This window comes from Azolla caroliniana, unplaced genomic scaffold (genome assembly GCF_043228905.1).
Source record: "Azolla caroliniana isolate FFs.n. ecotype wild unplaced genomic scaffold, voAzoCaro1.0.p SCAF_7, whole genome shotgun sequence".
In the NCBI taxonomy this organism is placed as follows: Eukaryota; Viridiplantae; Streptophyta; class Polypodiopsida; order Salviniales; family Salviniaceae; genus Azolla; species Azolla caroliniana.
Genome location: NW_028230442.1, coordinates 9,298,803 through 9,326,274, shown reverse-complemented (window position 1 = coordinate 9,326,274; position 27,472 = coordinate 9,298,803). Strand labels below are relative to the sequence as shown.

Sequence of the window (27,472 nt, the reverse complement as noted above, 5' to 3'; positions counted from 1 at the left end):
CGAACTCCAGTTTGATTCCTTCACTTCGATATTGGGAGATAAGAAACCTTCCCAATAAGCTAACTTGATCTCTTAATCATTGATACATGTTTTTCTCTTGATGCCTACAAGCTTCCGTTCCTTTTCCTTACATAGGTGTTTGAATAAGAATGCATGTAGGTGTGAGTGCGTGTGATGAATGCAATGTATGATCACCACTTGGCATATATGTGTTATGTGTGATGCATGACATTCATGTTCATTGCATCACCATGTATATTCTATAAAATATGTTTATGATGGTGATAATATAAACTTTAAGAAGAACTTATTCTAATGGTTTACACTTGGTAATTGTATGCGAGGCTATGGGTTCAAGCCTCATGCATGTCACTTTTAATATTGCATGAATTTGTTCTCATATAATGAAGCAATTGCATCACGATCAAGTGGTTCTATTTTCCATTATTTACATTAGATTCAATAATAGCAATGAAATCAAGAGTGGAAGAGAAGACCTTAAGTTCACCCAACTCTTAGTTAAGAATTTCATTGTATTATAATTGCTACTAAAAGGGTCTTTTTTATTAGGATTGTCATTGCCCTTGTGAGTGGAGGCAAACGTATTAGTGATGGGCGTATGTATTAATCATTGACCATTTCTTGATGAGGATTAAAAAACTTCTTCACTATACAATGGGAGATGTTCTCTGAGAAGATGAAGACCATGTGCATGATTATCGAACTTGGGTGTATCATTCTACAAAACACACAAAAGGGTTTTTCCCAATGTATGAGTCTCATTGGCTTAGAAACCATACAACTTGAGGGGGAAGGGCTTCTCATAGGTGTGGAGTAGTTAGAGTTGGATTTGTAAAATTGGAGTTAGAAAATGGGAAACAACTAATGTTGCATGAAGTCTATCATGTATCTAAGTGGCAAAGAATGGGTTGTCAATGGGTTGAATAAATGGGATTGGATACTAGGTGGTGTTTGCAAAATAAGGCTTCAATTACCTAAGGGGAATCTTGTTATTGCGAGATTCAAGAAGAACATGTCCTAGGAGTCTTGATTGTACTATGGTATGACTTATTATGCCATATGTTCAAAATTGAAATAAAGGTATGCTATCAAGACTTGATCATTTACCCACTTTGTCATACTCTAACCTTTGGTCTTAAGAACATTGGGTGTAATGGAAAACTGTGATGAGAGAGTATGATATTGTCCACAAAGATAATATGGAAAAAATAAAAGATGATGAAGAAGAAGAAATATGAAAGGGAGGGCACAAAAAAAAATTCAACTATCAAACTACATGCATTGAACCACTATCACACTTGATCAACAATATGTTCTTGCTGGATCTCTAAGTATCCACAAGCTCCAACCAAAGAGTCAAAAATGTGGCATGGATGAGACACAAGTGTTCCAAATACAAAGTAATTGTAATATATATAATTTTCACATAAAGGTCTTCAACTTTAACAAACTCTTCCATGTAATAAACCACCACCACCACACTTGAATAATGACCCATTCTTGTTACTTCCCTTTTCAAAAGACTCATCACAAGATTTGATGAATGTGGAACGACGAGAGAAGGATCCCAACTATAAGGCAACCATAATTGTTGGTCATAGGGGTGGAGAGTGAGGCTGTATGCATGGTTGTCTACTTCGGGATGTGTATCAACGTTAATGAGCTTACACCAAGGCCAACTTGACGTCAGGTATGATAAGTCTACTCAACTCAAGATATTCAAGCCAATCTTGGGGAATGATTCATCCTTTCTATGGGGGCTTGGTCTCTTCGGTAGTTGGATTAGGAGTAGCTAAAGGCAAGTGACTTTGTAGCAAGGAGTTGTGTTGGGTGATAGAAGAGTCAATCTTTGCTACTTTGGTCACAGAATGAAACCTAGATACACACTTAACTAACTCAAATTAACTACTTAGTTTTCATAATTTACACTAAACCACAAAGTTAATTGTTGTAACATTGAAAAGCAAGAGGAGATGAATTGCCGACACACTTCAGTCATCTACTTCTTTGAGATCGTTGACTATTTTATCCTATTTTGAAATCTTCATTCTTGATGATGTTGGCATTAACCTTTGCCCTAAAGTTCTTAATAATACATAATAGGCTCCTTTTGTATTTATAGGTGTACATAGAGCTTATTTTACAAAAGCTTTGTTGGAGGACCAACAATAGTATATTTAAATTTAAGACAAAGGGTTTTTAACCTGACAAACACGAGATCTCAAAAGTTTGTCACCAAATAGCCAGAAGTGTCAACAAAGGGCACAATCTTTGACACTTTGGTGGATGCGTTTTAGTAACCCAAACATGCTACATGTTCAACATGTGTGTTTTATTGCAAACCAAAAGTCCAAAAAATTGCTCGTAATCGGGTGACAAACATTATGATGCAATGATGTCGAAGCACTTAGGAAAGCATGATGCTACTAACATGCCAAGATAATGTCAAAGCCATCCTTAGATCAAACAAGCAAGCTACAAATGTATTCTTTATCATAAGAAGTTTTTCGATCCCCGATAGACTGCGGACCCTCAAGGTATGAAAGAAAGGGAACCCTGCATGACTACAACTCTACGATGATCGAGTTTTGCAAGCTTACTCGAGAGTGAGAGTGTGAGTGTAATTGAGTGGCGTGAGAAGCCTAAAAGGGCATTGGGTGTCGAGGGAGGCAAGTTGCTCGGCTTCGGACATGAATGGGACAATTTGCTTGGAGTCTTAGTCACGATTCAAGCCCAAGCCCAAGCCCAAGCCCAAGCCAAAGCCAAAGCCAAAGCAAGCCAAGCCAAGCCAAAGCCAAGCCAAAGCCAAGCCAAAGCCAAGCCATGCCAAAGCCAAGCCAAAGCCAAAGCCAAGCCAAAGCCAAAGCCAAAGCCAAAGCCAAAGCCAAAGCCAAAGCCAAAGCCAAAGCCAAAGCCAAAGCCAAAGCAAGCCAAGCCAAGCCAAGCCAAGCCAAGCCAAAGCCAAGCCAAACCAAGCCCAAGCCAAAGCCAAAGCAAGACAAAGCCGAGCCAAGACAAGCCCAAGCCAAGCCATGGATGGAATCATGGATGGATATATGAAATGTGTGTGTTTTTTTGTTTAATTTCAGATGAAGTGAGGCCCTTGTTTCCCTGCATTCCTTCCCAAAGAAGGAAGAAGAAGAAGAAGAAGAAGAAGAAGAAGAAGATGCAATGTCGAAACACGGAACAGATTCCATGGCTCCGCCTCTAACCCGAGCTCCGCCATGGCTAAGACTCGCCCATTATCTCTCTCCATCTCTGAAAGCCTCAGGAAATGTAATGCTGGTAATTCTACTACTACTACTAGTAATAATAATAACAATACTCGAGTACGAAGACGGATTAGCTCAGAGAATCGATGCCATTACACCTTCTCTGAGACAAGAAACCCTAGAATATCATATGAGGACCCTTCCAAGCCTTCTTGGATGGAAGCTCTCGTAGCAACTCTCGATAAACCTGAAATAGGCGATGATGACGACGACGACGAGATTACTCTGGGCCAAAGAGTCCGAAAAGATTCCTTGGGATTCTGTCAAGAGAGTAAAGACCCATGTGGGAATTTTCCAAGTCAAAGTATCGAAAAAAATTCTGTTGCATTCGGTCAAGAGATTGTATGTGTGGATATTCTGAACTGGGAAGACCAAAAAGATTCTGTGGGATTTGGTCAAGAGATTCGAGACCCATATGAGAAGATTCGGACCCAGAGGTTCCAATCAGGTTCCTTGGGATCAGGTCAAGAGGTTCTATATGAAGGTATGCCATGCCTGAGATTACGAAAAGATTCATCTAGAGAGATTCTAGACCCATGTGAGAATGTTTCAAATCAGAGTTGTCAAAAAGATTCCTCAAAGAACCCACGTGGGAAGGTCCTGAGCCGGAGACTCCGAAAAAATTCGTCGGGATTCAGTCAAGAGATTCAGGAACTATGCGAGAAAGGTGAGATTGGTAGAGGCTTAGAGATTCTTTTGCATATGGATAGGCTCGGAATCTTGCCTTGTGAAAGAGATTATTTTCATCTATTGAAAGTTTGTAGTAGAATGAAGTCTCTTCTCCACACCAAACAATTAATTGCTCATCTTACCCGACATGGATTCGAACCTGCAACTTCTTTCCTTGGTGAATATATAGTTATTGCTTTAGCTAAATGTGGTGCTTTGGAAGATGCTTTTCATTTGTTTCAAAGCTTGGTTTCTAGGAGTGTTTACTCATGGACAGCCCTCATTAATTCATATACCGAATGTAATAATGGTCAAAAAGCATTAGAAATGTATGGTTTGATGAAGAAAGATTGCGTGGAACCAAATGAATTTACATTTGTTTCACTTCTTAAAGCCTGTGGGAATATGCGGGATTTGAACACTGGAAGAAATATACATGCTGATGCGAGAAGAAGAGGATTTGAAAGTGATATCTTCATTGGGAGTACTCTAGTGAGTATGTATGGTAAGTGTGGTGATATCAAGAGAGCTGAGAGTGTTTTCAATGGATTGAGTGCTCGGAATATTGTGTCATGGAATGCTATGCTCTCGGCGTATGTTGATCAAGGCCAAGAAAAAAGAGTTTTGGATCTTTATAAGCAAATGAAGGAAGAAGGAACAAGGCCAAAAGAGGCAACATTCGTCATTGCAATTCAAGCATGCTCGCTGGCTGCCGAAAAGGAAGAAGGATTGGTTGTGAATGGAACTACAATTAAACCTGAATCTTTGAAGATAGGTAGATCCCTGCACAATGATCTAAGGAGAAAAGGCTTCCAATCACATGCTTTTGTGGGTAGCTCACTGGTGAATATGTATGGAAAATGTGGAGCTATCAAGGAAGCTGAAGATGTTTTCCGTGGCTTATGCCACCCTGACGTGGTATCGTGGACATCTCTCCTTTCGGCATATGTGATACAAGGTGAAGGAGAGAAAGTTCTCGATCTTTACAAAGAAATGCAAGAGCAAAGCACAAAACCTGATGAACAAACGCTGGTTATGGCCCTTCAAGGATGCTCTCTTATTGCTGAGGACGAGGAGCCGGCCATAATAGAAGGACAATCAATGAGACCCAATTCATTGGCTATTGGTCGATCTTTACATTCAGATGTCCGAAAGATGAGGTTCAATTCAAATGTATTCGTAGCGAGCACTCTTGTGATGATGTATAGCAAGTGTGGGGACATAATTCAAGCTGAGAATGTATTCAATAGCCTTCACCATCGTGATAATGTGGCATGGAATGCCATGCTTACAGCATACGTTGATCAAGGGCAAGGAAGTAAAGCGTTAAAGGTTTATAAGCAGATGCAAGCTGAAGGAGCAAGCTTGTGTGACGTCACATTTGTATGTGCATTGCAAGCTTGCAGTGAATTAGGTGATATAGAGACGTGTGGAGAGATTTACTTCAATGTGGTCTCAGCTGGATGCCATCTCAATCTTACCCTCGCGGCTCTCATTCATGCCTATGGGAGTTGCTCAAGGATGGTGAATGCTCAGGCAATTTTCGACAATCTCGTGGATCCTGATGTTGTTATCTGGAGCACACTGATTGCCGGTTATTGCCGAGAAGGCAACTCCATGGCATGTTTGGAGAGGTTCAAATCTATGGAGATAGTGGGTATTAAACCTGATAGAGTCACATTCTTATCTCTTCTATCAGCATGTAGCCACGCGGGACTCGTCGATGCTGGTATAGAGTATTTTGGATCAATGAAGAGGAACTATGCATTACCATCAGATCCAAAGCATTTTGTGTGTTTATTTGATCTATTAGGAAGGGCTGGGGACTTTAGGAAGCTGAAGGGGATTCTTCCCAAAATGCCAGTGCAACCTGACATAGCAGTTTGGTTGTGTCTATTGGCATCTTGCCGAACGCATGGTAATATGGAGGTCGGAAAGTTTGCATTTGATTGTGCTGTCCGACTTCAGCCTAAGGAGCCGGCTGCGTATGTGCTAATGTCCAACATCTATGCTGATGCAGGCATGTTTGATTCTGCGAGCCTAGTTGATCTTACCAGACAGAAAGTGGGTGCATGGGAAATGTCTTCTCCTGATGAGCTTTGGTGTGAGTCCACTGAGCACTCCTTTAGAATAGCTCACAAGAAAGGACTATTAGGTTGGAATGGTTGACCGGTTATTGAAGTTGTGTATATACATCAATAGATAGAAGTCGGGGGATGAGTCTCACTACCCTGCAAACTCGATCAATGTTATCAATGACCATGACATGGATTTTGTTTGCACATGACCTTTTGTGATATATTGGGATTCTTCTCTTCAATATCATGTTCTTTCAGTGAACATAAGTAGAAGGCTTATATACCATTTAAGTTTCTCATATAAGCATTCAGCACCGTGTAAGGTAAGATGGACACAATAATTGTGCTGGGATGTGCATGGATGAACGCATTGAAATGCATTAAACTGATCTTTCTTTGAGATCTTCAGCCCATTGTAAGGCTAAAGATGCCTTATTGTGTGCAAGGGATATACTGTAACACTTCAAACCATTTTTTTAGAGATGGACTGGCGATCATGTTATCTATTCAAGGTCAAGTAACATTTATTGCTGTGAGATAAAAACATTCAATAGATCAAGGAAAATTTTATCACCACAAGACCAAATGACTTTTTGAAGGAAATCTGAAAGCCAAGTAATAAAAAATGTGATGTAATGTATGACTTGCAAAATAAGCTATTATCCATTTTGACGTGTATACTTCATCTAGCATTGGTGTTTAGGGTGTTTTCCTTTGTATAGGGTAGAGCTCAACTTATAATGATAGGACAAAAACTGAATACAGTGTTATTGGCTTAAATTAATAGAACCTAACATTAACTGAATACAGCGTTAATAGGCTTAAATTAACAAAGTGTTGGGAACCAGCAATTTTCCATTTTGATGAGTATACTTCATCTAGCATGGGTGTTAAGGGTGTTTTCCTTTGTATATGGTAGAGCTCAATCTATAGTGGTAGGACGAAAACTGCACACAATGTTGCAGGCTTTCCTATGTAAATGGTAGGGCTCAACCTTTGTGATGAGACAAAAGGTGAATGCGGTGTTATAAGATCAACCATCTACTCTTATGGATCAAGATATGTTGTTCTCGTCTTTGCTCTACCTATCTTCTAGTGTATATTGAAAAAGAAGAGGCCATGCATATTTGTTTCTATGCTTTAGTAATAATATGATTTTAGATAAATGAATGATAGAAGCCATTAGAGAAAAGGAGTAACTTGTTAGATTTGTAAGAGAGAGTAAAGCCAGGGAGAGATATTAAGTACTGATAGGTAAATGCTAAGCAAGCTAGTAGCTTGAAGGTGCTCGACAACCACATTCGCCCAATTCGCCATCAAAAGGGTATGCGTTGGTCTTGACTCAAGGCTAACAACATCAAGAAGAGGCATAACTCCATCAACCGATAGATACGTTCCATGAGGCACACGGAAATGACACAAGATCTCTTGTAATTTGTTTCATGTGTAAGGATAAGGTTGTAGCTACAACATTCTCATAAAAATGAAGCAAATGGTGGATGTAAATACACAATGAACATTTTGGCAATATCAAAGCACATGCGTAAGGATAAGGTTGACAAAGAATGCCCAAGCTACAAAATTGAAACAAACAGTGGATATAAGCACACAATGAACATCTTGTTGGCATCAGGCACTAATGTAAGGATCGGAAGGTTAAGCGCATGCTAAAAGAAAAGGCAATGGTGTATGCTAAAAGAGATACCACTACTTTTACTTTACAACTGAGCTCGTGAAAGCTATATAATGAGAAAGATAATTCATTTTTAGGTTTGGAGAACTTCAAAGCCAAGCGACCAAGCTTTCTTAGAAATATGGATTATCATGGGGCAGCAGATTACAAAGGTGGTCATAGGCCTATGATGACCAAAGCGATGTGTCATGGAGTGTAAACACACCATGCCAAAACTCAAGGATATTCCTCCAAGTTTTTCATTTTCTTATTCTATCTCACCCTATGTAGGAGGGTTAACAATTATAAAAGCTTTATTTGATCTTCATTAATTTGCCCTCCCCCTCACCCCCCCCACCCTTTTTGTTAGAGTCTAACTAATTAATTAAGCAATACATAAGGAATTATAGACCAAAGAAAGGAAAGAGGGGTGCCAAACCACCTGACCACCCCCTTAGCAACAGAATGAGACGGACCCGAACCTCCTCAATGTCCCATACCATTGAGGGTTGATGCAAGTCGTACCTTGGGACCTACGAAGGTCGCATGGGTATAGGTACAAGAGCCATAAAAACATTTTCATAGTCTCAACATAAATCAAGCCTCCTTCGATAAGAAGGTAGCTAGCCTCCTTATGTAGGTAGAAACCCTAGGCCCTAGTGTGTTCACATTTGACTGCCTTATTTGAAGTGGTCAAGTTATAACACACATAATGGTTATCCCATACCATAGAATTGAATATTACAATTCATACCCTCATTCCTTTTAGAATTAACCCACACATACTCATCATAAGATTAGGGAAAACTGCGGAAATTTTATCTTATGATCAGTTAACACTGGGTCATTTGAAACAGGTAATGTGTCACATTCTCTTTTTCATATATTGGTAAGATGTTAAAAAATGCTTTATTTTAACAGACTTTCAAAAAGGCATGATGCATGCGTACATGGGTTCTTAAAACATAACGAAAAATAGAACTAAATAATATCACAATGTAACAAAATCAATAGTCTTTTATTCTATCTACCATGTTTTTATCCAAATCTTAGATAAGGTATGGAAGTCCATGCAAGTATAATTGTATCACGAGTCATTGTGCATAATCTAAAAATCATACCCCACTGAATAAGTGTCTTCTACTAATTTTGTGAGTATATTTATATATAATACATCTTAAAGGAAATTGTAAAGGTTGCAGTTAAGAGATACGATTATGTTGAGAGAAATATTCCATTGACACATGACACATGACACCGTCAATGTGGAAAGAAACCAGTCTACAATAACTTTCCAATCATACGAACAAATGGTAGAGTATAAATTTATCATGTGAATACCCCAAACTAGAATGGAGACTAAAGACAACATGTACACATACAAATTATACTTAAACTCTAAGTTCAACAAGTCTTACACACAAATTATAAATAAACTCAAATGATATATTACGTCAAACTTTAACAATTAATATTATTCAAATTTTACAATAAGCCATATGCATTCAATCCGATAGTAAGTCTAGTAAGGGGGGCTCTTCAGGATTAGCTATTTGATCGGGATTGTCCTCATTGGCTTCCTTGGTACGCTCAACAGAATCATTTGTATGTTCACAAATCCCTTTCTTCACAAATCCCTCTGATTGTTGCATGTATATCTCCTCCTCGAGGTCCCCATGAAGGAATGTCGTCTTAACATCGAGTTGTTCAACCTCGGGGTCCATGCTCGCCGCTATGCTCAACACAATCCAGATGGATGTCATCTTTACAACCGGGACAAAGATCTCGTTGAAATCCACTCCTTTCTTCTATTGGAATCCCTTCACCACGATCGGGGCTTTGTATATTGGTGGATTTCTGGCGTCTCCCAGTTTAATCTTGTACACCCACTTGTTCCAAAGCGCTCTCTTTCCTTTCGGCAGCTCCGTCAGTTCATATGTGTGGTTCTCATGCGGGGAATCCATCTCATCCTACATGGCACTTAACCACTTGCGGCTGTGGGTGTCTTTCTTTACTTCTTCGAAGCTTTCCGGTTTCCCCTCATCGGTCAGCAATACATGTTGTGCATCCGGAAATCTCCGGGGGGCTCTTCTCTCTCTGAGAGGATATCTCCGTCCTTGTTTTTCGTTCACCGGTTCCTCTGTCTGTTCTTCATCCAAATCTGATTCGGGGTCTTGTCTGACTCCGGTGTCTGCTTCTTCTTCTTCTTCGGCCAGTTCTGTTTCTTGTCCAAATCCGGCCGATTCATCGAGCTTATCAAGCGTCATCCGGCATCCAGCCGGATGGATTGTTGCGTCTTCCAACCGATCTCTGTTAGTCAAGCCAGAGTTCGTTATCTTCTTTTCTGACTCCCAATTGGCAATAATCTTGTCTTCCATGAAGATTATGTCTCGACTACGGAAGACCTTCTTGTCGACCAAGTCCCGTACTCAATATCCGAACTCATCGTCGTCGTATCCAAGGAATATGCATGGCCGAGACTTCGGGTCCAACTTTGCTCTCTTGTCCTTTGCAACATGCATGTAAGCGAGACAACCAAACACCTTCAGATGCCGGTAAGACACGTCTTTACCGATCCATACTCTCTGTGGTGTGTCTCCGACCAAGGCTGTTGAGGGTGATTTGTTAATCACGTACACCGCCATCATGACCGCCTCATCCCAAAACATCTTGGACAGTTTAGCATGTGCCAGTAGGCTCCAGACTCTCTCCATTACGGTCTGGTTCATCCTTCCGGTCAATCCTTTCAGCTCCAGTGTCTTCGGCACGGTGAATTCGAGCCGGATTCCCTTCGACCGACAGTACTCCTCAAATTGCCCCCCGTATTCTCCTCCGTTGTCAGCTTGAAATGCCTTCAGCTTCCGGTCGGTTTCCCTTCCACTCTCACGTGGAAGTCCTTGAAGACAGAGGATACCTGCTCCTTCATTTTTAGCGGTGAGACCCACAGCTTTTGACTGTGGTCGTTGATGAACGTCACAAAGTACTGTGATCTAGCATGTGACTTCGTGTCCACTTGGCATACATCGGTATGCACAAGTTCCAGCGGTGCATTCCGTCTCATCGGTGGTCTTGACCGGAAAGAGGTTCGGTTCTGCTTACCAACCAAGCAATCAGTGCACTTCTCAAAATGCACATCTTTCACCTCTGGAATGAGGTTGTCCTCGGCAACTTTCCGCATTCCTTTCTGGCTCATGTGACACAACCTCTTGTGCCACAACTCACCGGCATTTTCGGATGCCACGTTCACTTCTTCCTGGTAAATCTGGCCATGCATCAGGTAAAGTGTGTTCATCTTCCGAGCTCAAGACACGATTAGGCTTCCCTTGCTGAACTTCATGACTCCGTTCTGGATGCTACCTATGTAGCCTTCATCATCCAGTCGTCCGACTGATATCAAGTTCAACCGAACCTCCGGAACGTGTCGGACATTCTTCAGTATCAGCTTACACCCGGTTGATGTCATCAACCACACATCTCCTATGCCAACTATTCCGCATGATCCTTCATTCCTCATCCGGACACAACCTTGGTCTCTAGCTTTGTAGGATGAGAAGCCCTTCCGATCGGGGGATAGATGAAATGGTGCTCTGAAGTCGACCACCCACGTCGTTTCGTCATTGACAAGGTTTAGCTCGCTATCCTCGGTGATAAGTAGCAGTTCTTCGTCACTTGTCGCAATTGCCGATGTTCCTTTCCGATCCGAACTCCTCCGGTCTGGATCCTTCTTCAAGTAGGCATTGTCCATTACTTTCTCTTTCCGGAAGTGTCGGCAATTCTTCTTGAAGTGCCCCAGCTTCCCACAATAGAAGGACATAGGCATCCCCCTTGACTTTGATCTCGCCCCCGGCAAGTCCCGATTCTGGGGACTCTGATTCCGGTTTCTCCCTTGTTGTGCGTCAGATTCAGTAATAAAGTCTTTTGTGTCGGAGATCACTTCTTTGTCTTTTCGACGCGCCTCTTCATCTAGCAAGCTCGACTTTACTCTTACTAGGGATAGTTGTTTCCTTTCCGGCCTGGCGTTGCCCAAAGTGAAAACTAGCGTCTCCCAACTATCCGAGAGGGAACCGAGCAATAACAACACGAGTACCTCATCGGCCAGAGGTACTTCCAACGAGGTGGCTTGTTTTATGAGCCCCTGGAAGGCATTCATGTGCTCCGCCATACTGGAGCCGTCTTGATATCTGAGTCTCACCAGCTTTAGGAATACTAAGACTCGATTTACGACATTCTTGTTCTGGAACTTGATGTCTATCTTGTCCCAAAGTGCATGAGCTTTGCTTTCTTCATTATAGCTGTTGTACAGACTCATGTCGTTGAAGCATCTTATGTATGTCATCGTCTTCATGTGCATCACCTCCCATGTCGTGGCATTGATCTTGTCTGCTTTCTTGTCCCCGAACTGTACTGGCAGCCAAAGATCTTTAACCACTAGCATGTCCCTCATCGTCGACTTCCGCACTGAGTAGTTGGAGCTGGTGACCTTCAACATGCCACCAAATGACTCTTCCATTTCCTTTGTTGTGTGCTTTGATACCAATTTCTGAGAAAACAACACTCGACAACAACCGAGCCTCTAAATCACACAATGGAAGAAACAACAATAAAATTAGAAATGAGACAACACAAGATATTAACATGGAAAACCCTAATTGGGAAAAACCACTGAAGCCCACGGACTCCAAACAGAATCACTATAGAGAGGGGTACAACAGAAAGAGACTCAGAGGCCATGACCTCGAGTTCTGTATCTTCAACTTTTGGCGGTTACAACAGAAATTGATTCAATTTCTCTCTCTCTCACTCTCACGCTCTATACAACGATAACAACAACTACAACTCTAATGATCATAACACTCACATTAGCCCTATTTATAACACTCTAATGATCATAACTCTAATGATCGTAACTTACTGACTATTTGGCCTCAATGACCCTCATGAAACCTATTTACAAATCTGTCCCTGCTTCGGGTTTACACCAGATCCATCCGATCCGGTAACCGAATGTCTTCTGGATCCCATCCGGAGGGACCGGTTTCCCAATAGTGACCCCCACCGGAACTGGGAAGATGAGCGATCGAAATCGGTTGTCTTGAAAGGAAAGTGGAGCGAGATTTGAACCAAAATGAAAATGGCTTGCATGCGAGAAATGATTTGATCCCCACCAGGTAACCAAGCAGTTGTGACCCCCACCGAAACTAGGAAGGTGAGCGATCAAAAGCAATCCTTACCAAAATCGCGATGCAAAATGATGCCTATAGATGATAATAATGAAAATGAAGAGGGTGGAGCAATGATGATGATGAAAGACCATGCAAACTAGTGTTGATGAGGATGAAGCTTGGGCGAAGAGGTGTTGAAAATGATGATATCAAAGACACGGATGTTGATGATGGTAACTCTGGAAGCAAGGACGGTGATGATGGTAATTCTAGAAGCAAAAGCGATGACGAAGACCGGTGATGCTTGCAGTTGGAAGGGATTCAAACTGTCACAAACACACCAACCGCAGACTCGGATGGAACACGGATGATGGGGCTAAGAGCGTGGAACTTGAGAGCCTGGGAACGACACAGGAGCATGAAGACAAAGATGAACAATGAGACAAGTGCTGGGAATTCGGTCCCTCCGGATGGGATCCGGATGAGAACCAGAGAAGCTGGATCGGACGAGCCAGATGAAGAAGCCGGATTCGGAAGGGTTCTCAATAAGATCTGGAAACCGGAACCAGTGAATCCGCGTGGATCCGGTGTGAACCAAACCCAAGGGCATATTTGTAAATATGTTAGGATAAGCCCATTGAGGCTATATTTGTAAATAGCCCAAAAGTCATATAAGTATAAATATGACTTAGGGAAATCACTTTATGCAAATGACGATATAGAGTTGTTGTTGTACACAGAGCGAGAGAGAGAGAAAGATACAGAACTAGTTTCAGTTGTAACTGCCAACAGGCGAAGACATAGAGCTCGAGGTCGTTCCCTTTAAGTCTCTAATTGTACATTTCTCATATAATGATAGTTTGGAGTCTGTGGGCTCCCGTGGTTTTTCCCATTTAGGGTTTTCCACGTAAACATCCTGTGTCATCTTGCTTTTAATTTGTTCTCTTCTATTCCTTGTTGAAGACTCGGTTGTAGCCGAGCGTTATCTCCGCACAAACTGGTACCAAAGCGAACAACACAGGAAATGGAAGAGTCGTTCGGTGGCATGTTCAAGCTCACCAGCTCAAACTACTCAGGGTAGAAGTCGAAGATGAAGGATATGCTGGTGGTGAAATATCTTGGTTGTCGGTACAGTTTGGGGACCAGAAACTGGATAAGATCGATGCCGCGACATGGGAGGTGATGCACACGAAGATGACGACGTACATCCGGTGCTTCATTGACATGAGCCTGTACAAACATTTCAATGAAGAAACTAAGGCTCAAGAACTCTGGGAGAAGATCGGCATCATGTTCCAGATCAAAAATGTCGTTAATTGGGTTTTAGTATTCCAGAAGTTAGTGAGGCTCCGGTACCAAGACAACTCCAGTATGGCGGAGCACATGAATGCCTTCCAGGGGCTAATACACCAAGCCACCTCGTTGGAAGTAACTCTCACGGATGAGGTACTCACATTGCTCTTGCTCGGTTCCCTCTCGGATAGTTGGGAGACGTTAGTTGTCACGTTGAGCAACGCCGGGCCGGAAGGAAAGCAGTTGTCCCTAGCAAGGGTAAAATCAATCTTGCTAGATGAAGAAGCTCGCTAGAAGGACTGGGAGTCAAGGGGGAGGCCTACTTGCTTCTACTGTGGGAAGTTGGGGCACTTCCAAAAGAACTGTCAGCATTTCCGGAAAGAGATGGGAACCACCAATGCCGATTCGAAGAAGGGTTCAGACTAGAAGGGCTCGGATCGGAAGGGAACGTTGACAATCACAACAATTGAAGAAGAATTGATGCTCATTGCCAAGGAAAATGAGTTAAACCTTGTCGGCGACGAGACAACGTGGGTTGTCGATTCAAGAGCATCGTTCCATCTGACACCGGACTGGAGATGCTTCTCATCCTACACAGCCGGAGATCACGGTTGTGTCCAGATGGGGAATGAAGGGACCTACCGAATCATCGGCATAGGAGATGCATTGTTGACAACATCAACCGGGTGCAAGTTGTTGCTGAAGGATGTCTGACACGTTCCGAAGGTTCGGTTGAACCTGATATCAGTCGGTCGGCTAGATGATTAAGACAGGACCATTGATGAATGGGAGTCGGAGAAGGAGATAATGAACTCCAGATCATCCAATCAAAATTGGATGTTAGCCGGGAACCGGATGACACTCAACAAACCAATCGGATATAGACAAGAAAACAAACCGACTGAAGAAGAAGAAGAAGAAGAAGACACCGGAACCAGACAAGATCCCAAATCAGATTCGGACCGGATTTCGACGAGATCTTCTCCGGGTAGTAAAGATGACATCCACCCGGCGGTATTGGGCCTAGCGGCAAGCATGGACCTCGAGGTAGAGCAACTAGATGTCAAGACGGCATTCCTACATGGCGACCTCGAAGAAGAGATCCACATGCATCAACCGGAAGGATTTGAGAGTAAAGGGAAGGAGCACCTGGTATGCCGGTTAAAGAAGAGCTTATACGAATTGAAGCAAGCCCCCCTGCAATTGTACCGGAAGTTTGACTCCTTCATGACCGACCAAGGGTACCACAAGAACAGGCCGATCACTGCGTGTTTGTGAAGAAATTTGACAAAGGAGATTTCTTGATATTGCTCCTGTACGTGGACGACAAGTTGATCGTCAAACGAGACCAAGTCAAGATATGAATGCTAAAGAATGGCCTAAACCAGACTTTCTCAATGAAAGACTTGGGTGCGGCAAGACAGATTTTGGGGATGCACATCATCCGGGACCGGTCGGAGAAGTTGTTGTGGTTGTCATAGGAGAAGTACGTGACAAAGGGGCTTCTGCGGCTCAACATGTCGGATGCAAAACCGGTCGGATCGACACTCCCGACAAACTGCAAGCTATCTGGAAAACAAAGCCTGAAGACGAAGGCAAAGAAATTGGATATGACGAAGATACCACATGCCTCTGCCGTCAGAAGCCTAATGTATGCAATGGTGTGCACCCGGCCGGATATTGCATATGTTGTCATAGCAGTCAGTCGGTTCATGAGCAATCCCAGAAAAGAGCATTGGAACGCGGTCAAGTGAATATTCCGGTACTTGAAAGGCACCTCGAGTATGTGCCTCCGGTTCGGCTCAGGTAAACCCCAACTTGACGGATTCACGGATTCGAATATGTCGGCTGATGCGGATACCAGATGGTCTACATCCAGACATGTTAGGACTTATGCAGGGGAAGTCGTATCATGGCAATTGAGGCTGCAGAAGTCCGTTGCACTATCAACAACGGAAGTGGAGTATATGGCAGTTGTGGAAGTGGGCAAGAAGTAATATGGATGAAGGACTTCATCTAAGAGCTAGGGATCCGACAGGAGGATTACCGTCTCTACTGCGATAGTCAAAGTGCCATCCACCTTGCGAAGAACACGGCCTACCATTCCCGGACCAAGCACATCCAGAGGAGATATCACTGGCTCTGGGAGAAGGTAGAAGATTAAGACTTCGTGTTGACGAAGATCCACACAAAGGAGAACGGATCGAATATGCTGACCAAGATGCTTTCAACCGACAAGTTGGATGTGTGCTGAAGACGGATCCGATTAACGAGAAATCCCATGGCAGAGTGAAGGGGGAGTTTGTTGGGAGTTTGATGAGAACCAGAGAAGCCCGATCGGACGAGCCGGATGAAGAAGCTGGATTTAGAAGGGTTTCGGATAAGATCCGGAAACCGTAACCAGTAAATCCAGGATGGATCCGGTGCGAACCGGACCCAAGGACATATTTGTAAATATGTTAGGATAAGCCCACTGAAGCTATATTTGTAAATAGCCCAAAAGTCATATAAGTATAAATATGCAGATGACGATATAGAGTTGTTGTTGTACACAGAGCGAGGGAGGGAGAGAGATACAGAACTAGGTTCTGTTGTAACCATCGGCTGGCAAAGACATAGAGCTCAAGGTCATTGCCTCCGAGTCTCTGATTGTACCTTTCTCATATAGTGATAGTTTGGAGTCTGTGGGTTCTCGTGGTTTTTCCCATTTAGGGTTTTCCATGTAAACATCCTGTGTCATCTCACTTTTAATTTGTTCTCTTCTATTCCTTGTTGAAGACTCGGGTGTAGCCGAACGTTATTTCCGCACAACAAGATGAAATGGAACAAGAATACTAGATTGATGTATCAATGACTGGTTCTGAATCCCCTGAAAGGGACTAAGGAGGTTATAAGTATTTATATTGAGAGTTGAAGTACATGCATTAGAATGTTTGGGAGAATATTCTAGAACCCTCTAGAACCTTCTAGTTCTAGAACTTTCTAAAAACTCCTAGAACTTGGAATGGATAATCTAGTAATAATATACTAAGATATATATATATATAACATCGTTTGGATGTGTTGGTTAGAACATAACACTTGACTGTATACAAGTGGTGAAGAGTTCGAATCTTTGATATGACTGTTGTTGTGTCCGTGACATGCATCTCCTATCGTTTGGTGGGCTTCAATTGCACTCTTGATTGCCACCTTCCCTCCGGGCTTTGAGCAATCTAGAGATCGTGCACCATCCTCATCATCTCCTCCAAAGTCACGTTCGTCAAGGCCGTGCACGACTCGATCCATCGTCTCGTCTCTTCTGATCGGGTCGGAATCGGATCCTCGAACTTCTTCCTTGTAGACGACCCCTCGTTGTTCCAATCCCACCACTTATCGAAACGGATGTAGACCCTCTTTAACACGGCCCAGTCAGTCGTGAGTCATTCATCCGTCTCCGACTAGAGACCCACCTTCTCTAGGTCTACCGCGTCGATGAACTTAATAAACAACAGGACCTTGCTCGTATCGAGCACGGTCTAATCTAATTCCAAGAGTCGGGCAAATCGCTTTACAAACTCTTGGAGGAGCACCGATGTATTCCCCCCTTTTTCGGGGGTCTCAACCCACGCCATGAACTCCTGTTTTGACAACCAGAGTGAGTCGTCGAAATCGTACCTTTCAAGGAGCCGCCCCTCGAATTCCGCCCAATTCCGGTAGTCAGCCCGAACCTCGAGCACCTCCGCATGGATGCTCGGTGTCACTACTCGCAAGAATCCGGATAACCTCCTATCTTCCGGGATGTCCCTCATAATCATTTCGGCCTGGTAGGCCTCCAGGTAGCTTGTCGCGTCCTTCCCTTTAAATCGGCCTATCATGTCGACTATTGTTTCAACGGCCCGGTCGAGCCCACCCCCGCTCTCCCGCACATTCACTCTACGGTCGACGGCCACCACCATCACCTCCGCAAGTTCATTTTCCCTCATCTCGAGCTTCTTTGCCTCCCCTTTTCATGTCGGGTTCACCAAATATATCCCAGTAATCCGCGACTATGTGTTGAAACAGGGCGGGTCTGTCGGGTTCTAGGACCAAGGAACTGACGAGAGAGGGAAGGTTATCTAGAACGATTCTGGATGTCGAGCGGTGAGCGCCCGGGCTTAGAGACAAATACTACTCCGGACCGGTAGATGGATAGCAACAACGAGCTCACAGCTCACACGCACGGATGTGCACACATAGCAGGATCATAACGGAGACAGGAACACTGCTCAGGATACGAAGACCACGAGATGAACAGAAGAAGCGCAAGAATGCCCGAACACAAGAGGAGAGAGACTCGGCAAATTCTAGTGATTAATAGGAAAACAAAACGTACAATCGGGCACAACTGGCAATGGAGCTGTTGGGAAATCGGTCCCTCCGGATGGGATCCGGTTATGAATAAAGAGGGCCCGGTGAGAACCGAAAGAGATCCAGAAACCGGAACGGATGGGCCCGGTGAGAACCTAAAGAGATCCAGAAACCGGATCGGATGGACCCGGTAAGAACCAGTGTCGTGAAGATCCATCACTAGGCGCAGATCGTGAGGCGGAACCACCGAGGTTCTGGACCGGAAGGATTCGAAGTTTGCACTAACTTTAGCGAGAAAGGATTTAAGATAGATTAAAAGAGAGAGAGATTTAAATGCTTGACTTTGGGTCAAGAGAGATTGATATGGCATGAGAGAGATAGAGAGAGATTAAGATTGGACCCTTGACTTTAGATTTAAGAAACAAGATACACCATCAATTGGAGAACGAATTTTCTCTTCATAATTTCTTGATTAATACATCGCTCCCCTTTTGATTTGTTTCATCCACCCTTTTATGGATACTCCCATGCATATGATGCATGTGAGGGTACAAGACATGCATACAATGCATAGAATGCATGTGAGGGTACAAGACATGCATACAATGCATGGAATGCATGTGATGCATGTTTGCCATTTGGCGCTCATGCATCACATGTCACTCAATCAAGCTCTAATATGAGAATTTACATGTAAAGCTATAATGATAAAAATATAATCCCTAAAGAAATTGTTGAGCGGCAAGCTCAACCGGAGCCGGATCGGCTGAATAAGCCGGAGCCGGTAAGCGAGACGGATCGGGCGAAACGGATCGGTATGACGGTGAGCAACCGAACCGGCAAGTAGTGGAGGCGGGGTGCAATCTGTAACCGGAAGTCCAATCGGAAGCCTAGTATAGGATAAACTACTAGGTAGCTATAGTCTCGTAGTAAGTGTCAGATGCTCATGTGAGCATTGAAGTACATGGTACTTCTGTCAATCCCAAGAGGACTTGTATAAATAGTGCTACTTAGCACAGTGTGTGTACAGAGTCTTGATATAATTTTGAAATTGTGTTCTGCTCTCTCTCTCTCTCTCTCTCTCTCTCTCTCTGTTGTTCTCTGTTTTACGCTTCCGCAAACACTTACGTTTACATGGTATCAGAGCGCGAGGGTTGAGAACCTCTGCTGCAAACATTTACTCTTGAGAAGAAAACCCTAACAGGTCGAAAACAGACACAGTAGAAGACATGGATAGAGGCATGGCTACGTCGCTCCCGGTGGAGAAGCTCGATAGGAGCAACTACGCATCCTGGTCTTACAAGATGCACCAGTACCTGCTTGGACACGGGTATTGGAGTTATGTCGAAGGAGCGAATGATGCGGTGCCCGACTCGGCACACAAGGACTTCCCGGTATGGGAACAGGCGGCAAGCAGGGTGATGTACTGCTTCGCGTCCAGTGTCGGCGATCAGCTGCTCAACCACATCCATGACGCCAAGACACCGAAGGATGCTTGGGGGAACCTGAAAAAGGTTTTCGCCGCAAGCACCACTGCCCGGAAGCTGCAACTCAGACAGGAGTTGAGCAATGTTTGACAGAAGAACATGTCCGTGGCAGACTACACGGGCCGGATAAAGAAGATCTGCGACTCGCTTGCCTCTATCAATGTTACCGTAGAGGAAGACGAGATGGTGCAGGTATGCCTCGGAGGCCTGGCGTCCAAGTTCGGAGCGTTCCGGACTGCGGTGTGTACAAGGGAGAATACCCCCTCATTCTTCGACTTACAGTCGATGCTCCTTGTAGAGGAGAACCACGCCGGTGCATCTACCAGTGCATCCCCGGACAACCGAATGCTATACACGGGAACGGATCAGCTCCGTGGGCGTGGTGGAAGAGGTGGGTCGGCACGCAATGGAGGCGGCCGGCAAGAGCGGGAACGGAGGCACTATGAGCGTGCCGATAGCAGTTCCGGGACTTCCACAAGCAGGGGGAGTCAAGGCGGTGCCGGAAGCCGGCAAGACAAATCCGCTACGGAATGCTGGTACTGTGGCAAAAAAGGCCACAGGGAAAGCGAGTGCTGGAGAAAGCATGCCGATTCAGACAAATCCGGATCCGGCAAGACCGGTAAGGATGGCCGGCAAAACTCGCACTACGCAAACGGATCAGGAGGATCCGGAACCGGAAAGGCCGGTAAGAGGCCGGCCTTGGTGATGAATCACAAGGCAAACTCAATGAAGAAGACCACTTCCAAAATGGAGGAAGTGTGGTATGTTGATTCCGGCGCGTCGAACCACATGACGAGCCACAAAGAGTGGTTCTCCTTTCTGGAGAAACCGGATCAACCAGGAGTAGTCGAAACCGAAGACGACACTCCTCACCCAATCGTGCACGTCGGAGAAGTCCCTCTAAGCCACGTCGGACAGAAAGGGAAGCTGATGAACGTATTACACGTTCCGACAATCACGAAGAACCTGGTGTCCGTCGGTCAGATTGTCGACCAGGGGATGCAGGTGCGGTTTACGCACCTCGGGTGCTTCATTGAGGATGAGGGCGAAGTCATTGCGCAAGGGCACAGAGACGGGAAGATGTTTATCCTCAACACCAATGACTTTGGCACCGCTCTGTTCGCGAAACGACAGAAGTTCGAGTCGGACATCGACCTGTGGCACAAGCGGATAGGCCACGTCAACTACCGGAGGCTTCAAGACCTGCAAACGAAACAAGTCGTTTTCGGTTTGCCGAAGTTCAGCGGCCGGAGAGCCGAAATTTGTGAAGCCTGCCAACTTGGGAAGCAACACTGGCTTCCATTCCCCACCGAACGGAACTGGAGCCGTAACAAGCTCGATCTCATCCATTCAGATGTGTGGGGACCGGCACAAAGTGTAAGCCTTGGCGGGAGCCGATACTTCGTCTCCTTCATCGACGACTATACTCGACATACTTGGATCTACCTCATTGAGCGGAAGAACGAAGTCTTCGACTGTTTCCGGAGCCTCCAGAAGATGGTGGAACGGGAATCGGAGAGGAAGATCAAATGCCTTCGGTCGGATGGCGGAAAGGAATATTTTTCCGGCCAATTCACTAGTTATCTACAGCAGAAGGGAATTCGGCAAGAGTTCAATTGCAGATACACACCGGAGCAAAACGGTGTGGCCGAAAGGAAGAACCGGACACTCGTCGAAGCGGCAGGGGCAATGCTGGAGGAAAAGAGCATGCCCCAGTTCTACTGGGCGGAGGCGGTCCAGACGGCCGACTTAAGACACCTTCAGATATTCGGCAGCATAGCGTATGTGCATGTGCCAAATCAGAAGCGGAGAAAGCTGGATGCAAAATCGGAAAAATGCATCCTAGTCGGCTATGCTCAAGAGCAAAAGGGGTATAAGTGCTATAACCCCCGGACGAAGGAAGTCCGAGTTAGCCGGGATGTCGAGTTCGACGAATCAGCATCTTAGTACTTCGTACCAACTCCGACTTCCGATCCCGACCCAATGCCGGAAGATCAGGCCAGTGAGCCTGAATCAGCCCTGGCAGAGGATGATGAAGCCGGGACTCAAGCTGAGGGTCCGGAATCGTTACGGTTGAGTGGACCGAACGAGCGACTGAGTCGGTTGGACCAGTCAGATGAAGAGACGGCAAGTGGTGGAGACTCTGCCGTGCTCTCCCCGCGCAAGGAACCAAGGAAACGGTTCACGCGCAAAGAGAAGGGGAAGAGGAAGATACCGGAATTCAAAACCGGCAACGAAGAGTCGGATCGGTGCGTATCCGACTCCGGAAAGGAGAAAGGCGGATCTTCGGCAACAAAGACCGAACTGGCCAAGAAGGGCCTCAAATCAGGTGACGGTGCGTTGCGCCAATCAACTCGCCAGAAGGATCCCGTCATGCGATACGGGTACAATGAATACATGGCGCATCATTATGCGTACATGACTAAGGTAACAGAAGTGCGTGAGCCGGAGAGCTACAAGGAAGTGGCAAAGGACGCAAATTGGCGTGCCACTATGGACGAAGAAATGCGGGCACTCGATGCCAACGAAACTTGGGACCTAGTTGATCCTCCCCGTCACTATAAACCGATCGGATGCAAGTGGGTGTACAAGGTCAAGTACAATGCCGACGGTTCTGTTAACCGGTACAAAGCCCGGTTAGTGGTGAAGGGATACGCGCAGACCCACGGAATCGACTACGACGAGACCTTCGCTCCTGTGGCGAAGATGATGACGGTTCGTGTGGTACTAGCGGTTGCTGCGGCAAGGGGGTGGCATCTTCACCAGATGGATGTGAAGAACGCCTTCCTTCAAGGAGAGCTTGAAGAAGAAGTCTTGATGACTCAGCCCCCCGGATTTCAATCGGAGATGAACAAGTCGGCGGTATGCCGACTGAAGAAGTCGCTTTACGGCTTGAAGCAAGCCCCCCGAGCTTGGAACGTGAAGATCACGCACCAGTTGCGTAAGCTGAGGTTTGCTATCTCTAAGTCGGACTCTTCGTTGTTCATCCGGCAAGGCTCTGACGGTCCGGTATGTATACTCTTGTATGTGGATGATTTAGTCATCACCGGACCGGGTCTTCCCGAAATCAACCGCGTCAAGTCCCAGTTGTCGGACGCATTCGAAATGAAGGACCTGGGGGACCTCCATTATTTTCTTGGGATCGAAGTGATCCGGACCCCCGACGGCATATTGCTCTCACAACGACATTACGTGTTGAATATGTTGTATAAGTTCGGCATGACGAATTGCCGACCTATCTCCACACCCCTGGACCGGAACCAGAAGCTCCGTCCCAACTCCGGACCGGCCTGCAATGAGAAACGGTTCCGACAGGTTGTCGGAAGCCTGATATACTTAACCATCACCCGACCCGACATCAGCTATCCGGTCGGCATGGTAAGTCAGTTCATGCAGAAGCCGACCGTGGAGCACCTTCAATGCGCGCAACGAATATTACAGTATGTCAGCGGCACTAAGGACTGGGGACTGCTATACCGGCAAGGTATACCCGAAGAGCTTGTCGGTTACACAGATGCTGACTGGGTCGGCGATGCATCTAATCGCCGCTCCACTTCCGGATACATGTTCTCCATAGGTAGCGCGGTCGTTGCGTGGAGCAGCAAGAAGCAACCCACAGTGGCTTTGTCAAGCACTGAGGCTGAGTACCGGGCCGCTACCGTTGCCACTTGTGAAGCCATCTGGCTTCGGCGACTGCTGCGAGACTTGCGGATCGAGGTACCGACCCCGATCCCGATTTACTGCGATAGCATGAGCAGCCTGCAGCTTGCCAGGAACCCTGTGTTCCATGCTCGCACAAAGCACATCGAGGTGCACTACCACTTCGTGCGTGAGCGGGTCCTGAGTGGTGAAGTTGACCTACGGTATGTTCATACGGATCGGCAAGTTGCCGACATCTTCACCAAGCCGCTCGGATTGGACAAGTTGCAGCACTTTATCGACATGCTTGGTATTCAGCATCTCGACGTGCCGCACTTGAGGGGGAGAAGCAAGGGCAAAGTCTCTATCGAAACGGGCAAAGGCAAAAATACTGTTGAACCCGTCAGTAAGAGGAGAGCCGGAAGAAGAGGAGACAAGAAGATGAAGGAAGCCGAGTCGACGAAGGAAGTCGACACATCCGAACAGGTCGGAGCAAGCGGCTGTGAAGAAGAGTTGTGCACTCAGGAAGAGAAGTGCATGTTGTGCGGAGGTCATCACGACGGTACTGACCATGATGCGGAGTCGAATGAAGAATTCGATTTCGGTTCACCGGCTGAAGAAGCCGAGGGAAGCATGGAGAAGGCCAAGACTCGAAAGTGGTCCGATGTGGTGAGAGACCTGAAGCCGGAAGTCGAATCGGAGTGTACTGATTCGGACAAGAGCTGGAACGAGTCGGAGACAACTGACTCGGATCAACAGATGGATCCGGATAAGTCGGATCGACTGAAGGCCATGGGGACACGGACACAGCGAAAGTCGATGCCATCGTGGGAGAACCGACGGATCGGCAAGCGCCGGAGTCACAACAACGTGAGTGCTGAGATGGGCCTATTGAGCAGACATGCCGACCGAGAGGGTCGAGGCACGCAGAACCAAAGGGGTCGCGGCAAACAAGACCGGACCGGACGAGGAGCGCGAGCAAGGCGGAGTGACGCCAGGAGAAGTCGGTTGGAAGAACCGACTGCCACAGAGGTCGACACTACGACCCCACCTCAGGTTGAGCTTGAGGGGGAGTGTTGAGCGGCAAGCTCAACCGGAGCCGGATCGGCTGAATAAGCCGGAGCCGGTAAGCGAGACGGATCGGGCGAAACAGATCGGTATGACGGTGAGCAACCGAACCGGCAAGCAGTGGAGGCCGGGTGCAATCTGTAACCGGAAGTCCAATCGGAAGCCTAGTATAGGATAGACTACTAGGTAGTTATAGTCTCGTAGTAAGTGTCAGATGCTCGTGTGAGCATTGAAGTACATGGTACTTCTGTCAGTCCCAAGAGGACTTGTATAAATAGTGCTACTTAGCACAGTGTGTGTACAGAGTCTTGATATAATTTTGAAATTGTGTTCTGCTCTCTCTCTCTCTCTCTCTCTCTCTCTCTCTCTGTGTTGTTCTCTGTTTTACGCTTCTGCAAACACTTACGTTTACAGAAATGATTTGGCTTAATGGTAAGCCTATTGCTTCCTATCTTGGAGGTGCAAAGTTAGAGTCTTGCTTACATGTTTTTGTTTTATGCACAAAATACTATTAGGCTTTTGGACCAAATATCTTTAAGATACCATGCACCGCGATCAACTGACCTGACCGATCCGTCCGATTTGCATTCGTTTGGTCCAACCCGGTTCGCATCCCGAGCCAGTTCGGTCCGCATCCCGAGTCGCTTGCCGGTTTCGCTACACCCACTCATCCAATGCTCCACATATAAACACAAAGATAATAGGTTTTGCTCTGCCTTATATATGGTGAGATCCTTATTTGTCCTAGCTATGTGGGATATCTCACAGTTTTATCTTTCTCTTTTCCTTTACAAACTGCCTACCCACATAACTTGAGACTTAGATGTTTGTTTCTTATGCAGTAAAGTGCATTTGAAAGCTCTTTGAAGACCTCCATCTTTTTGTACTAAGATATTAAATTTATTTAAAATAGTATTTTCACTATTATTGTTTTATATGATTCATACTCGATTTTGTATGTTTTATGCGATTTTCACACCATTGCCGAAAATCTTCACGACACCAGAAGAGAACACACATTTGTAAATGTGTTGAGTAAGCCTATTGAGGCTATATTTGTAAATAACCCTAAATTCATATAAGTATAAATATGACTTAGGGCAATCACTTTATAGTGAGCGTGGACAGTGAGTGTTGTCATGTTGTTGTATGTGTATAATTGTTGTATAGAGAGAGAGTGAGACAAAGAGAGATACAAAGTGATACTCTGTTGTAACTGTCGCTTGGCGAAGAAACAGAGCTCGAGGTCATTGCCTCCGATTCTCTGATTGTACCTTTCTCATATAGCGATAGCTTGGAGTCGATGGGCTCCCGTGGTTTTTTCCTATTAGGGTTTTCGAGGTAAACATCCTGTGTACTTTCTTTTGGTGTACAAGTATTCATCTCTATTCCCATTTCTATGTTTGATTCTTGAAGAAGTGAATCTAAGACTTGGTTGTGGCTGAGCGCTATTTTCTTCACAATCTGGTATCAGAGCGAACAACAAAAGAAATGGAAGAATCGTTTGGCAGCATGTTCAAGCTCACCGGCTTCAACTACTAAGTGTGGAAGTCGAAGATGAGGGATATGTTGGTGGTTAAAGCTCTTTGGTTGCCGGTTCAGATCGGGGACAAGAGACCGGATAAGATCGACGCCACATTGTGGGAGGTGATGCACATGAAGACGACGTCATACTTCCGGTGCTTCATCGACATAAGCATGTACAACAACTTCAATGCAGAGAGTAAGGAACATGAACTCTGGGAGAAGATCGGCATCATGTTCTAGAACAAAAATGTCGTTAATCGGGTTTTGGTATTCCGGAAGTTAGTGAGGCTCCGGTACCAAGACGGCTCCAATATGGCGGCACACATGAATGCCTTCCAGGAGCTAATACACCAAGCCACTTCATTGGAAGTGCCTCTCAGTGATGAGGTACTCACATTACTCCTGCTTGGTTCCCTCCCGGATAGTTGGGAGACGCTAGTTGTCACATTGGGCAACGCCAGGCCGGAAGGAAAACAGTTGTCCCTAGCAAGATTCAAATCAATGTTGCTAGACGAAGAAGCTCGCCGGAAGGACCGGGTGTCCGGAACCAATCCGAAGGCCTTGGTCACGGAAGATGACCAAAATCGGGGAAGAGGCCGGTATGGGAGTCCCCAAAACCGGGATAAATCGAGGACGAGGTCGAAGTCAAAGAGGACGCCTACTTGCTTCTACTGTGAGAAACCGGGGCACTTCCAAAAGAACTGTCGGCATTTCCGTAGTTCCATCTTACACCAGACCGGAGATGCTTCTCATCCTACACAGCCAGAGATCATGGTTGTGTCCGGATGGGGAATGAAGGTACATGCCGAATTTTCGGCATAGGAGATGTGTTGTTAACGACATCAACTGGGTGCAAGTTGTTGTGGAAGGATGTCTGACACGTTCCGAAGTTTCGACTGAACTTGATATCAGCCGGTCGGCTAGATGATGAAGGCTACACGGGTAGCATCTGGAACGGAGTCATGAAGTTCAGCAAGGGAAGCTTGATCGTGGCTCGAGCCTGGAAGATCAACACGTTATATCTGATGCATGCTCGGATATGCCGGGAAGAAGTGAACGTAGCATCCGACACTGCCAGTGAGTTGTGGCACAGGAGACTGTGTCATATGAGCCAGAAGGGGATGAGAAGACTTGCCGAAGACAACCTCATTCCGGAGGTGAAAGACCTGCACCTTAAGAAGTGCACCAATTGCTTAATCGGCAAGCAAAACCGAACCTCCTTCCGGTCAAGGCCACTGATGAGACGGAATGCACC

At 45.5% G+C, this 27,472-nt stretch overlaps 1 protein-coding gene across 1 annotated transcript; it reads left to right on the top strand.

Annotated features, from left to right (window-relative positions):
* The first annotated feature begins 3,149 nt into the window (after positions 1-3,149).
* LOC147861886 (pentatricopeptide repeat-containing protein At5g27110-like) lies at positions 3,150-7,118 on the top strand. Its single transcript, XM_087322702.1, has one exon. The coding sequence runs from the start codon at positions 3,246-3,248 to the stop codon at positions 6,129-6,131; it is 2,886 nt and encodes a 961-aa protein (XP_087178828.1). The 5' UTR covers positions 3,150-3,245; the 3' UTR covers positions 6,132-7,118.
* The last annotated feature ends 20,354 nt before the right edge of the window (positions 7,119-27,472 follow it).

Excerpts from the sequence above, each read along its gene's own strand:
- LOC147861886 (XM_087322702.1), top strand. The coding sequence starts at position 3,246 with ATGGCTAAGACTCGCCCATTATCTCTCTCCATCTCTGAAAGCCTCAGG.